This window comes from Scatophagus argus, chromosome 8 (assembly GCF_020382885.2).
Source record: "Scatophagus argus isolate fScaArg1 chromosome 8, fScaArg1.pri, whole genome shotgun sequence".
NCBI lineage: Eukaryota > Metazoa > Chordata > Actinopteri > Scatophagidae > Scatophagus > Scatophagus argus.
In genome coordinates this window covers 26,122,248-26,136,296 of record NC_058500.1, presented here as the reverse complement: position 1 = coordinate 26,136,296, position 14,049 = coordinate 26,122,248, and the positions used below count along the sequence as shown (strand labels likewise).

The 14,049-nt window shown below is 39.2% G+C and overlaps 1 protein-coding gene across 1 annotated transcript in view; it reads right to left on the bottom strand.

Annotated features, from left to right (window-relative positions):
• The window catches only part of rtel1 (regulator of telomere elongation helicase 1), a 61,668-nt gene that overhangs the window by 40,352 nt on the left and 7,267 nt on the right, over positions 1-14,049 (bottom strand). The window contains exons 3-21 of the mRNA XM_046395854.1: positions 10,924-11,017; positions 10,686-10,767; positions 10,507-10,567; positions 10,272-10,347; positions 9,380-9,464; positions 8,515-8,580; positions 7,938-8,094; positions 7,769-7,807; positions 7,573-7,648; positions 6,781-6,878; positions 6,537-6,592; positions 4,201-4,272; positions 4,008-4,089; positions 3,467-3,599; positions 2,630-2,743; positions 2,378-2,418; positions 2,149-2,234; positions 1,950-2,027; positions 635-712 (exon numbers count right to left, since the gene is read on the bottom strand). Coding sequence (XP_046251810.1) covers positions 635-712; positions 1,950-2,027; positions 2,149-2,234; positions 2,378-2,418; positions 2,630-2,743; positions 3,467-3,599; positions 4,008-4,089; positions 4,201-4,272; positions 6,537-6,592; positions 6,781-6,878; positions 7,573-7,648; positions 7,769-7,807; positions 7,938-8,094; positions 8,515-8,580; positions 9,380-9,464; positions 10,272-10,347; positions 10,507-10,567; positions 10,686-10,767; positions 10,924-11,017 — 1,574 coding nt within the window. The remainder of the gene's footprint in view (positions 1-634; positions 713-1,949; positions 2,028-2,148; positions 2,235-2,377; positions 2,419-2,629; positions 2,744-3,466; positions 3,600-4,007; positions 4,090-4,200; positions 4,273-6,536; positions 6,593-6,780; positions 6,879-7,572; positions 7,649-7,768; positions 7,808-7,937; positions 8,095-8,514; positions 8,581-9,379; positions 9,465-10,271; positions 10,348-10,506; positions 10,568-10,685; positions 10,768-10,923; positions 11,018-14,049) is intronic.

Here is a 14,049-nt window from a genome sequence, read left to right as displayed (position 1 = left end):
CTTGCTCCACTACATTCACTGTCAATCCAAAATGTTTAGCCTTGTAACCCTGCCATTGCTTGTCCTAAGTTTTCTCCTGTATTGTTTTTAACACGTTTTCATAAACAATTTTCAATAATTGGGAAAACAGTCCTGACTGACCACAACCATAACAATAATCAAAATTGCAACTATGCTGTTAACATCACCACAATTATACAATGACAGTATTTAAATTAAGGTACTCAAATGTTGTCATATTCTCAATAAGAAAAAAATAAATAACAAATATCAGTAATGCTCCATAGTAAGAATTTGACCAAGTGATTTAGCCTGAAGGTGACACTAGAGAAAAAGTGATGGGGCCTCTGGATATAATAAATATTCATGAAAGATGAAAGATGAAAGTGACATATTTTGTCATTGGAGGGAACTCACTCCAATGAAATTCGTGCTCTGCATTTAACCCACCCAAGTGACGTGCATACACACAGCAAACCCGGGGCAGTGGGCGACCGCGTGCAGCGCCCGGGGAGCAGTGGGGGTTAGGTACCTTGCTCAAGGGTACCTCAGCCATGGACACCGGCACGGGGAATCGAACCAGCGATCCACATAATTATCTAAAATGACTCCATGGATGCACATCACTGCTCACCTTCCCTCGACACACAGCACAGAAGGTTCCCCCTTTTGATACTGGATCATTGACTTTGTTGTAATATCCATCAATAACCTGAAAACAGGCAGAAAGACAAAATCAGATGTTGCTATCAATCTCTAGAAATGCTCACAAGTCATTTTTTGCAAGTCCAGGGTCCGTCTCAAGGGTATGCTGCGTCTCAAGTGTATGCTGCATGCTATGCGGTCTACTTGAAACAATGCATGTCTATTTCTGAGGACTTCCAAGCATTTACTGTCACACAGTATCAGCACTGATTCGTTTTTTAGAATATCACCACAGGCTATGCAATGCAATATGAAATTAGGCCCAGTCACTGTCACAGAGCAGCACAGGAGAATATTCAATACTAACCATGAAGGCTGGAAAGTAATTAATCAATTGCTATGAGAAAGCAGAGACAAAAGTTAAGCACTGTTAAAGTTCAGAGAGGAGCAGAGAAGGAGAAAAGACAGTTCTCCGAGAACTTACAGGTTAAAAAAAAAAAAAATGAGCAAAATCACCCAACATCAATCACTCTGACAAAACACTCAGTACAGAGTAAGTCATATAGAAAAACAGGAGATCACACAGATTAAAGTGAACCAAAGAACACGGAGAAGAACAAGAAGCAAACTATCAGCACTCTATGAAAATAAGTGAAGTAAACTAGCACTCATCTTTTCAAAATATTCAGCAAACCATTTTGCCTTATTAGCTACAAAGCTAGCAGCAAGCTAATATTGGATGCTAAACTGACCATAGATGCTAACATTGTCTTAAATCAAAGTGACTCACCTGTCCCACGCAGCTTCAGGTGTCTGACAAAGTTTTACATGGTTGGTTGCATTTAATGATTTTGTTTGGGCCTTGTGTGAAATTACTACAGCCAAAAGTTATGTCTCAGCAGGTGCAGGTATGCTTGCCATTGTGTTATTACTGCAGTGACATCTGTGGCCTTATTGCACCAGAAGTGTAAAAATACAGGAGGGAATTACATTCTGCTTGTGCTTATCAAACATATCCTCAATGTTAATGAGTCAAAAACATAAAATAAAGATTGCTGATTAGTCCCCTCCAGTCCATGTCAAGTCTTTTGGTGAAGAGTCTGAAGTCAAGTCTCAACTCAGACTTGAGTGTGACTCCAGTCCAGACTCCAAGTCCTTTAAGGATACATCTCAAACTATGACCAGTTCATGAAAAACTGCAAGACCTTAAAATAAACCCTGAAATTGTCTTGATGCAGTTTCATAATCCTACAGACACCGAATTAGATATTTATGTGCATTTGCATACTTAAGAAAACAGTTACCTCAGTAAAGGAGCCTTTTCCTTTAGGTTCAACAAACATAGGCTTTATAGTCTCAATGCGATCTGCATGTCCATTAGCCTGGTCGGAGAACACAAAGAGTATCAGATTTTATATGACAACACTATATCCCACAGAACATCCAAAAGAAATCAAGAAAATGTATTATTATATAACAATAGCGATTCTACTCTCTACTTACTCTCCAGAACTCCAGGGTTTTTTCCATTAATGTGAAGGAGGGAAAAAACACTAAGAGACCATGAGGAACCACACGGCTCAGGTTTGCTGAGGAGAGAATACAGTAGCCCAAACATTCATGTGAGGACTGAGATAGAAATTATATATATTAAAAAAAAAATCAGACTGTCATACTTGAGGCATGATAGAACAAAAACATGATGCACAATACATTTACGGTCTGATCTTACCAACAGTGTTGCCTAAAGATGCCATGTTTTCAGGAACAAACCTGTCACAGAAAATGTTTTATTATAGTTTATAGTAAGCCATTTTTAGAGTTGAAGTACTATTAAAGTAACTGCTCTATATCAGATGTAACAACCCTAACACATAAGATATGTTTGGCAGAAAAGGATACAGATACTTGTATATAAAGATCAGTGACAAAAAAACAAATCAAATCCCACAACCAATTCATATACTGAAACTGTAGAACTAACCTTCTATCAAACGCTGAACTTAACAGCTCTCCATCTGGGCCTCGGTCAATGATGCTCACATAGATCTGGTCCCGTTCAATCACATGGCTGTTCTCTAAACTCACTGGGAATTCTCTGAACCAGTAGCAACAAGATCCACAAACACATGACTACATAAACTCGAGATCATGGTTGACCTGCTGTTAACAAAACAAAGTAAATACTGCCCAAATACTACCTATGGTTTGTTTGAAACCTTTAATGATATGATTTGGAAAACATTTCTGACTATGGTTGGGTTAATAAAGCCACCACCCACCCACCCCCCAAAAATAAAGCTCCTTAGCTGTGTCTGGTATCAAGTCAAGATTCATTGTATTCAAAGAACAGGAACATAAAATGATTCAACTGATTTGAGCGTGCATTACTACAACTGACACACATATACTATATGTGAGAAAGTGTTTCAACAATTAAACAAAAAAAGTTATTTCCAGAAATAATTTGAATACAAAGTTTGCTGCAGAGCACCACAACAGTGAATAAACAGCAGAGTGGTGATGGTTATCTAAATACATAGAAGAACTGTCACAACTATGATGTGCTGTGCTTGAGATATGGTAAGGTGTGACTAGATCTTATGTTTGTTTACTACGGAAAATTCAAAGAGCTAGAGCTGGCTGTTCTTCTTTTGTCAATTTTACCAAGTCAGCTTCATTTCTTCTCTCTCCTCACATACAGTTGCATATGCATATAACTCTTTCCAGTTGTTTCTAGTTGTAATTTGAAAAGGGATTTAGAGCGTGCAAAGGTCAACAGTAGAAGTTAGTTACAGTTACAGAGTGAATATAAACTTACATCCTCATCTCAGATGTGAATGAGGACAGAGGAGAAAGGGTACCGCTGGTCAGAATGATGCAGCGAACACCTTGATTCACCAGATCCTGCATGCTGAAGCCAGGAGAAAAGCACCAGTAACTCAGGATGTTGCCTACAAGGAGTGAAGAAATACATTAGGGTCATTAAACCAGGATTACGCAAAATGTTGGTGAAATGTCCACAGATAGAAATGTGAGAGAAAGTAATGACAAAACAAATATAAACTTCAAACAGGGTTCAACCTCTGGGTCTGAAACCCATGCAGAAAATTTAAAGACTCAAAGAGCGACTATAATTTGAGTCTTTACATTTTGTAGTAAGAGTGCTGCTGAAACAAGCTGGTACTACATACTTGCATTATTTTAACAAGCTACCCTTTACTGACAATCTATAAAAGTAGAAAAAAATAATGATAATCATTTCCTAACTTTTCTTACTGTCCAAATAAAGGGCTCATGATTCCACTGCTGTAACTGTGTTAATACTAAAACTCTGCACGTCACAGGCTGCGTATCATTACCTTGTTTCTTTGTTGAAGAAGAAGTCCACACATCATTGCTCTGTTTTTTCTTGTGATAGCTGGTGTCTTGATGGATATGAACCTGAGCCAAATAGATGCATATGATAGCTGGCACTGTCACTGTATACATAACAAAAGAATGTAAAGAGATGGAAAATCATTTCAATATGGTCTTTATGACTTTAAGACACACCTTAAAATGAGCCGTGTTGGATTGCATCTGCTGTTGTCTGTCCTTTTCTGATGGTTCTCCACAGAACACTAGCTGCAAGAAAAGGAAAGGATGAATAATTGTTGCTAGTATAAAATTATAACTGAATGCAGTTTATACAATGGATCATACACTAACATCAGATGCAATGCATAACAGGAAACCTTATATGCTACAATCTACATTTTGGGAAACATGCTTATTTGCTTTCTCCACCAAGAGTGGGGTGAAGGTCAGTATCAATCTCAAAAATTAATCTTGTGAAACCGGGGATTGTTTCGGGAAAGCATGTGACTGAGCAAGAGTCATCACAGGGTGTATATGTATGCTCTACATGGACATCCACATACCTCTAGTTTTCTGTGATTACATTACTACAAGTTATGGAAATGTCTGTGTTTGTGTGAAAATGTACCCTGGACTCTAGAAAGTAGAACTATTGCTGTACATGGGGAGCATATTCAGGCCCTTAGTGCAAACAACAGTTTATGCACTCAGCACTGCTGTCAAAAGTCTCCAAATAAATAATTGACTTCATCAAAAACCTGATGCAGAGATTTTAGTCAGCTACACACCTACAATATATCTAACCTTTATCTCTAAGATCCTTAAGTGCATCATAACAAGGTTACTGAGCTGGTCAAAGTTAAAATGACCTAATTTTATCGGATGAGGGACTTGTCTCGATACTTGTATTGTTAGATCTTAGTGCTACATTTGATACCATTGACCATCACATTTATTACACAAAATGCAACATTTATTTGGCACTGGCATTGGAACTCCAACTAAGCTGGTTTAAGTTGAATTCATCAGATCAATCTCAGTTTGTACATGTTACCAATGAATCCACCCTCCATAAACGCCAAAGATAGTCACTGAGCTTCACAAGCTTCTGAGCTACATTACTATTCACCTTAGCTATGTTTCCTGCAGGCAATATTATTAAGAAACACTTCCTAAATTTTCACTGCTATGCAAATGACACACAATTATACTTATCAATGAAACCAATCAATTCAATAAGTTTCAGGCATGTCTTAAAAATATGAAAACCTGGATGACTTGCAGTTTTCTGTTACTACTCAACACAAAGGTTATTGTGCTGGGCCCTAAATATCTAAGAAACACAGGCTGGGTTATTGTCCTTCCCTAATTCCCTAATCAGTCTGCCTCAGTCTCTGAGGACAACTTATCTAAAATGTTACTGTATGTAAACTGAAAAGAACTACACTAAGACATCATATTTCTCCCATACAGTCTTCTCTCCAAAAGTAGAATGGGAGCCAGAGTCTTTAGTTATCAAGCTCCTCTCCTGTGGAACCATCTTTCAGTCTCGGCCCTGGTGGCAGACACCCTCTCTCCATTCAAGAGTAGGTTTAAAACCCTGAACCTGATAAAACCTGAATGATAAAAACAAGGTCTGGGCCATCAACACGTACACCCTGTCAGTCATCGGATACCCCACTGGCATAATAAGTTGATCAAAGGAGGAGGAATACATCAAAAATATGGCCCCCAGTGATGAACTGCTAAGTGAATATGTCAGGCAGCAGAAACCTGGCAATGATGAGGAGGAAGGGAATGGTCTATCATGGCAGGACAAGCCCCTGCATGTACCTCCAACAGATAGAATAAGTGGTTGATATCAAGAAATCCTACCAATGGCTAGAGAAGGCACAAGAACATGCACTCAGCACAAGGTCAATAGAGGCTGGGGTCTACCAAAGCAGACAGGACCCCAGTAGCGCTCCCAAGTGACAGCAACATCAAGAAGAGGGAACACCAGATACTAAAAAAATAGCAAGGACTGAAGGGGGAGCTAGAAAAGATGTAGAGAGCAAAAGCAACAGTGATGCCTGTGGTAATCAGGGCAATGGGGGATGTAACCCCCAAAACTGGAATAGTGGCTCCAGCAGATTCCAGCTACAACATCAGTGGTCTGTGGTGGTCTCTCCAGAAGAAAGTATATCATATATGATATACTCTTACCCCTGTTCTTCTTCTTATTGTTATTATTACTATTTGTGCAATTAGTTATACTTGGATATGAATATTATTATTATAGATTTATAATGGCAGTTATAATAATTATTATCATTTGTCATAGGTCCATTTATTGTTGCTGTCCGTCTCTCCCTCTGCCCTCATCTATATATTAAAGAGTATAATTTTGTTCTATATGGAGTGTCATGAGATAAATTTTGTTGTGATTTGTCACTGCATCAATAAAACTAACATGACATGACTCTCAGGAAGAAAAACAATAAGCTCATAAAAATGTTGAAATACTCCTTTAACATCACCATGTAGCATACCTGTATGATATCAGCAAGCTTTTGTAGTCCACTTGTATTCAGGAATACTCCTGGCTCTGATGACAAACATGTCACAACAATTGTTAATTATGCAAATAATGTGATTTTATATGTCTGTATAACTTTCAGACTGTGAGTCTGTACAAAATACAACCCCTGCTTTACATACAATTCCTTCTTTCTTCTACTGTATAGGTATGAAGGAGAATGGGAATTCAATATGAAGAAATCGAACCATACTGACTCGCTGCTAAGTATCCACTGATTTGCTCCAGAGCTTCATAAACTGCTGTCTTGCTGTTGTAGGTCAAGTGGGCTCTCTCCAACAGTTCATAAATAAAGCTGAGACAGGCAGAGAAGAGAGTTGACAAAAGAAACAATATATCAAACTAACTTTCTGTGGAAAGCCAGAAGATAATCACTGAAGTGTAATGTTCAATATGTTATTTAGATGAGCAAATTTAGATTTGTGTTAATACTGTAATGGAAACTGACACCTCACCAACACCTCTCACTCAGAGCACACCCACACACCGCTAATACACTCAGGAGACACCTCTGTTCTCTCTCTCATCCTCAGACTCACACACACATAAATACATTTTGCTCTTAACTGGTCTTGGTGAGTCAGTTTGGAACTGCTGGCCCTCTTGCAGGAGCGTGACCCTGTCTTACTCTACAATCAACAGTAAATTAACTAAAAGACTCAGTTGTTTCTCTTCACCAGACATAAGGAGATTGATTTTTTTTTTCCATGATATATAGTAATTCCTATTTGTTTTTGTCTTCAATTTCTTTTTTATTAGCTAAGGAGGAGTTAACATCAAGGTTTGACACCCCTAATGCTACATAAGGCTCATTCAGCTTACACTGACACCTTGGAAATGGTGTCAAAATGAATTGGAAAGGGTTTTGTGAAAATCCTTATCAGGTGTCATGGCATTTTAACCTGGCAACCTAACCGAAAAACATTTGTTTTGAAACATGTTAGACAGGATGAGTGACTGAATAAATTCAATACCACACTTTCACGTACATTCCAGGTTTTGTGATGCCTTTGTCACTTGTAACATCATAGGAATCGATGGCAGTTTCCAGATCCAGCAGTATTTCTGTTAAAGCAGACAGGTTGTTAAAATCTTGGGCATCAAAGAATGATTAAAACTTATTCATCAAACACCCAAACAGGGTTTATCTTTGATTCATCTTCTTTTACATTTAAGAATACTTACGTTTGATTTTAGCAATGGTGGCTATATCCATTCTTAAGCCTGGAAAAAAACTGAAGTTTAAGTACATATAGATTTGTTTATAATATTCAGATATGTTTTCGATTGTCAGTAAAATGTAATAATTCTCATGTGTGTATCTTTAATGGTTAAGAAAAATCAGGACTCTGACCAGAATTGGAAAAGTCTAGACTGAAGTCTTCAGTAACAGAGTCTCCATAGCTGACATCTTTAGCCTGCTCCACCAGCAGCCTGTCCACAGCATCAATGGCTGAGGCTACATCATAGGGAGTTAGGTCAAATGATGTTGACTCTTCACAGGTCTTCTCCTACAAATATTAGAAACATCATCTGTTGTGATATACTTCCCCCTATTAGAACGGTTACCACAGACAACAGTCATTTCGATTTTCATGTTCATGATTCTGAATCAACAGTCCAAACAGGATCAAAAGACTGCAACTCTCAGTACAATCAAAAATTAAATAATGTGATTTTTATGGCTTCCATCTCTGGAGTAGATAGGCATGCAAATGTGGGTAGGTTCTGAGCTTCTCCTTGAATGTTCCCTTTTTCATTCTTCACACAAGTGTCACTTTTTATAATAACATCTGAGTTCCACATTGTCATTGTCTTTGAGAGCGTGCTGTTAGTTATATAATAATCAATAGGGGAGCTTCAGTGAAAAGTGAATTAATAAGTTATTACACAGTAAATAATAAATAAATGTGTCCAGAACAGAATCCTACCACATTGTGAGCTTCATCAAAGATGACCACAGCCCCGTTTAGTTCGATGTTGTGCGCCCTGCGACTCTGAAACAAAGAGGTAGGTCAGGGTAATCTTCGTTATCCATGAGGGTCAATTTGTTTCACAGCGAGAAGCAGTAAAAGAAAAAAAAAAAAAAGAATTCTATAAAGTTATTCAACATTCTAAGTAGCAGAGGACTGATGAGTGCTTAACTCTTGGTTCTGCATCTCAGCTGATTATATCTGCAACCAGAAGCAGCTTGTACTCCCTGAACAAGTGACTAGGATTGACTGGGCTACTTCACTACATCTACATAATGCATGTTCATGCATTTTAAATAATTTTCAAAACAATTCCTTCTATATTTCCAATATTGTTGTCAATGCTGGTGGATAGCTCACAAAGTTCTAGTTTGGGACACGACATTTAAGTGCAGTTCATTCACGCATCCTTGTGAAAAAAGTTGTGATGGAGCTAAATCAGTCACTAACAATACAGTTCAATTCAATTTTATTTATATATCACCTTTTACAATCAACATTGTCTCTAGGTGCTTTAGAGAAACACAACAATACATTTCAGAATCATATTTAAGATATGTGCTATATTTGTACCACATTGTCCCTTCTCAGGTTGACACCGTTTACACAGTTTGCTATTGGTTAATGCAACTTATTAAAGTTCAGTCGTTTAGTATAGGTTTCTTAGCTCATGTCAATGATGTGGACACATCTATGTAATGCTGGTGACACTACAATGTTATGCTGATCTATAAACCAATTCGAACAGCAGAAAGGGAGAAACATATCCAGCTTTAGCTTCAATACTTTCAACAATACTTAATGGTAATTTGTCATTATTTACCTTTGGATCGAGCAGGTAGTTGTATGGCATAAAAATGACATCTGCTTGCTGCTTCAAGGAACGGGAGAGGTAGTAAGGACAAACCCTGCAGAAAAATGTTAACTTTAAATTCAAATGGACTTTCTGAATGCCAAAAACGGAGACTAGTTTTACTTGATTTAATTTATAATAAACCTGCAGCACAACGGATATTGAAACTATAAACTATTGTGTGTAGAGCAGCATCAGCAATGCATACAACATCAAAGTAAAAAAACAAAACAAAAACAAATAAATGATATGTCTGACATAAAAGGAATGAAGAAGACAAAAATCAGCAAGTATCACTTATTTATTCTGTTCTATGTCCTCCTCTCTCTTGCTAGTGACACCTGACACCGGTGGAGGGTGGGAGGACTTCGGTCTCAGCCAGAATGCAAAAATTTGCTCTGTTTTAAGAGATCGAGCTATTTAGTTATGGTTGTGGCTGTGTTTCAGTGCCACAACATGTTATCCCAACTTTAGTAGGCTAAAGATCGCAAGATGATTTGTACTATACATGGTACATTTGTTTTTCAGTTTCCTGAGACAATTGTGGCTTGGGTTACAGTTTGAGAGCTCATAGACATACACATACACACATACACACACACACACACACACACACACACACACACACACACACATTTTAAGGTAGAAAAAAATTTCTTTATCTTAGTTTTTAGTAAATTGGATATCTTTAGGCTTTAGGGTATGTGTTTGATTCCAGCTGTCAAATGTTCAGATTTACAACTCTACCCTCCAAACACAATTATATTGCAGACACCATGCACCAACTGTATCACTGGACATCTGATGAATCAGGACAGTGACAGGTCAGGCATGCTGGAGAACATCAATACATAAATCCCACCTTTGTTTGTTGCCAAATTTGACCAAATCTTCCACATCAAGGATAGAATTCACCAAGTCTCTGTCAGTACTCTTCTCTAAGAAAAAAAAAAGTAGGGAAAAGGATTATATCAAAAAGATGTCCTTGTCAGATGGCCTAAACACATCGCCAACATCCAGCTGTGGTCTTTCATAAACGATCCATGAATCTTATTGCAGTACTAAGATTGTGTTTATTTAAAGTGTCAAACCATTACCTTCATGGTTATTGTAGTAGATACATGACCTGGTGGAAACTTTTCTTCTGCACATATGGACCTGAAAAAGAGGTGATTCCATCAAATCTGCAAGGTGGATATTCTGATCTGAAGACTGGTTTTTATCTCCACTACCAGGACCACTAAGCATGAACAAACCAGTGTTGTTATCCACTTACTTTGACATAGTTGCTCTCCTGACGCATTACCTCCTGGTTGATACACAGCTGCTCTCTTGATCCCAGCACACACACCTTTGGCCTGAATGTTGAGAGAGACATTGAGATATAGGTTTACCAGAAATGGTCCAAAACTGAAGGTATTGCATTTTCCTCAGTCAATGTCAAATACAGCCATTCATCTTGCATAACCAAAGAATATTTCTGGCATATATTGTTTAGAACCGACCCAGTATACCTGTATGAAGTGTTCTTTAACTCTCTGATAACCTGTGCAAGCTGAGAGTGTGTCCTTGATGCATATATAATCTTGGGAACATCTGTATAGTAGGCTGAAAGACAATAAGAATACACAATAACTACATATTATTTCATAAAATTTCATGAAGCATACTATCATAGAGATACAATCGTATCAGCAGCCAAATGACCTGTTATGTCCCTGTGATATTAGCACATTGAAGTTAAAGGGTTTTCCTCTAAATAAACTATGGAACATGTTCACGCATTTGGGGACAGAGTGGAGCAGCAGAGAGTTCAGTGTGAACTCAAGTACTCAATCAGGCGAGCCAAGAACTGCCACAAGAAGAATCTGGAGGAGTGAGTGGAGCAGAACAACACACGAGATGTGTAGAGGGGCCTAAAGACCATCTCAGGACATGGACTGAGTGGAGCCAGAGGGACAGCTGGAGGCAACCAGCGCTGCCCCATCCCCTTTGCCACTCCTCTCCCGTCTTCACACATCTCCAGGCCAGCAGGTCACTACCTCCATCACCTGACCTTCACCATCTTCACCTTCACCTCCCACTCCACTTCACACCAGCCCCCTCCACCATCATCAGCCCCCATCCCCAACTGTCCACCCCTTTCCTCTCCTCTCCTCACCCCGCCACCCCTCTCCTTAACATCGGACCAGATGAGGAGAGAACTGAGGTGGCTGAAGAGCAGAAAAGCTGCAGGACTAGATGGTATCAGCCCCAGACTGCTTAGGGGCTGTGCTGACCAGCTCTGTGAGGTGGTCATGTACATCTTCAACTTGATCCTTAGTCTGTAGAGGGTCCCTGTCCTGTGGAAGACCTCCTGTGTGGTTCCAGTTCCTCAGACTACACACCCCAAGGAGCCAAACCACTACAGGCCTGTCACCTTGACCTTCCACATGATGAAGACCATGGAGAGGCTCATCCTCAGCCACCTTCACTTTGTGTTGAGCACAGCGATGGACACGCTGCAGTTTGGATATAGGGCAAACATCAGAGTGGATGACGCTGTCATCTACCTGCTGCTCCTGGTGGTGACTCACCTGGAGAGTGCTGGGAGCGCTGTGAGAATCATGTTTTTGTTTTTGACTTCTCGAGCACATTCAACACAACCATTCAACCAGTGCTGCTGAGAGGGAAGCTGGAGAGTGCAGGAGTGGATGGACATTTAGCTGCTTGGATCATCAACTACCTCGCCAACAGGCCACATTATGTGAGACTGCGTAACTGTGTGTCAGAGGTGGTGGTGTGCAGCACAGGGGCCCCTCAGGGAACAGTGCTCTCACCTTTCCTCTTCACCCTCTACACTTCTGACTTCACCTACAACACCAGCAGATGTCACCTCCAGAGGTTCTCTGATGACTCAGCCATTGTTGGCTGTGTGTCTGAGGGGAATGAGACGGAGTACAGGTCAGTCATCATGGACTTTGTGGACTGGTATGAGCATAACCACCTGTGCTTAAACACCAGTAAAATGGAGGAGATGGTGACTCACTTTCAGAGAAGGACGCCACCACATACATAAACCAGTGAACATCCAAGCCTTGGACATTGAGATGTTGGACAGTTTTAAATACCTGGGTGTCCACCTTAACCATAAATTGGACTGTTCACACACCGATGCCCTGTACAAGAAGGGCCAAAGTCGCCTCTACCTTCTGAGGAGACTGAGGTCCTTTGGAGTGTGCAGACCCCTGTTAGACATTTTGGGGACTGGGCAGCACTGTCCAGGACAGGAAGAGACTAAACAAGCTGGTCAGGAGGGCCAGTTCTGTCCTGGGCTGCCCACTGGACTCTGTGGAGGAGGTGGGTGAGAGGAGGATGTTAGCCAAGCTGACATTCATCATGGACAACACCTCTTACCCTCTGCATCAGACAGTGGAGGCTGTGAGCAGCTCCTTCAGCGACAGACTGCTACACCCTCAGTGTAGGAAGGAGCGTTACCACAGGTCCTTCATTCCCACTGCTGTTAGACTGTACAACTCAACAGTCTAGTTCCTCATTTCCTCTCTCATGCAGACTTGAATATAGCTGTGTGTTGTACAGTGTTTACTTTGAAAACTTAACTTATTAACTTATTGTTAACTTATTATCTCTTCATATTTTTTGAAACTGTTTTGCACACCTTTGCTTGTTGCACTCTTTTCTGCTTTTGTGAGCTGTCAAAACCAGTGAATTTCCCCACTGTGGGATCAATAAAGTTCATTTTAAGTACAAATGCTGTGTGAACGCTGCTGAAGTCTATGCTCTACGCTGTAATCTGTTTGCCTTTTTGTTTTGCTGTTTTGTTTTTGTTTCTTGTCATACTAGAATAAAGTGTAATTGCACATCCACTACAGTAGGTGGCAGTGGCACTCTCATTGTCAGAGTGTGTGCAGGGAGTATTAGCTCTATGGTGTAGGATTTTTTTTTGCACCGAGCATACGCAAAAGCAGATTTCTTTTCTTCCCTTTATTGAGAAAGTATAACAGTAACAAAAGTGGCATTGTATTCATAATACATAATCCAGAACCATAGAGAAAATGACAAGGGAACATAAAACTGACATTAATGCAACATATCACATAATTTTTCAATATAAAGTGCAATAGCAGATTGAATAAAATAAACAATAAAATGAACACAATGAAAAAGACAAAGAAAATATATAAATAAGCAAATAAACTAGTATAATAAAAAAAAAATTAACAACTTCCATGAGGGGGAATTTTAGAATGAGTTCATCTATCCAATTCAGTAGGGAAATTCTTTAAGATATCATATAATTTTTGTGCCTTTATTGTTGTTATAGGTTTTAGAGCTTTCATATATATTTTAAATTCATTCATAAATACATTAAAGTTGGAGGAGGATTTTAGTACTCTATTCTTGTAAATAAAGATTTTTGCTAAGCATAAGATCACATTGCAACATATACAAATGCAAACATTTGTGTTTTTCAAGACCATACCAAAAGTTACATCATCTCTAGAAATTGAAGCTGGGAGCAAAACAATTTGTCTTTTAATCCATTTGTGAAGATTATTCCAGAATGTTTGTATTATACCACAAGAGAAGAAAATATAGTCCACAGTTTCACAAAATGTGCATATATTGTCACTGATATT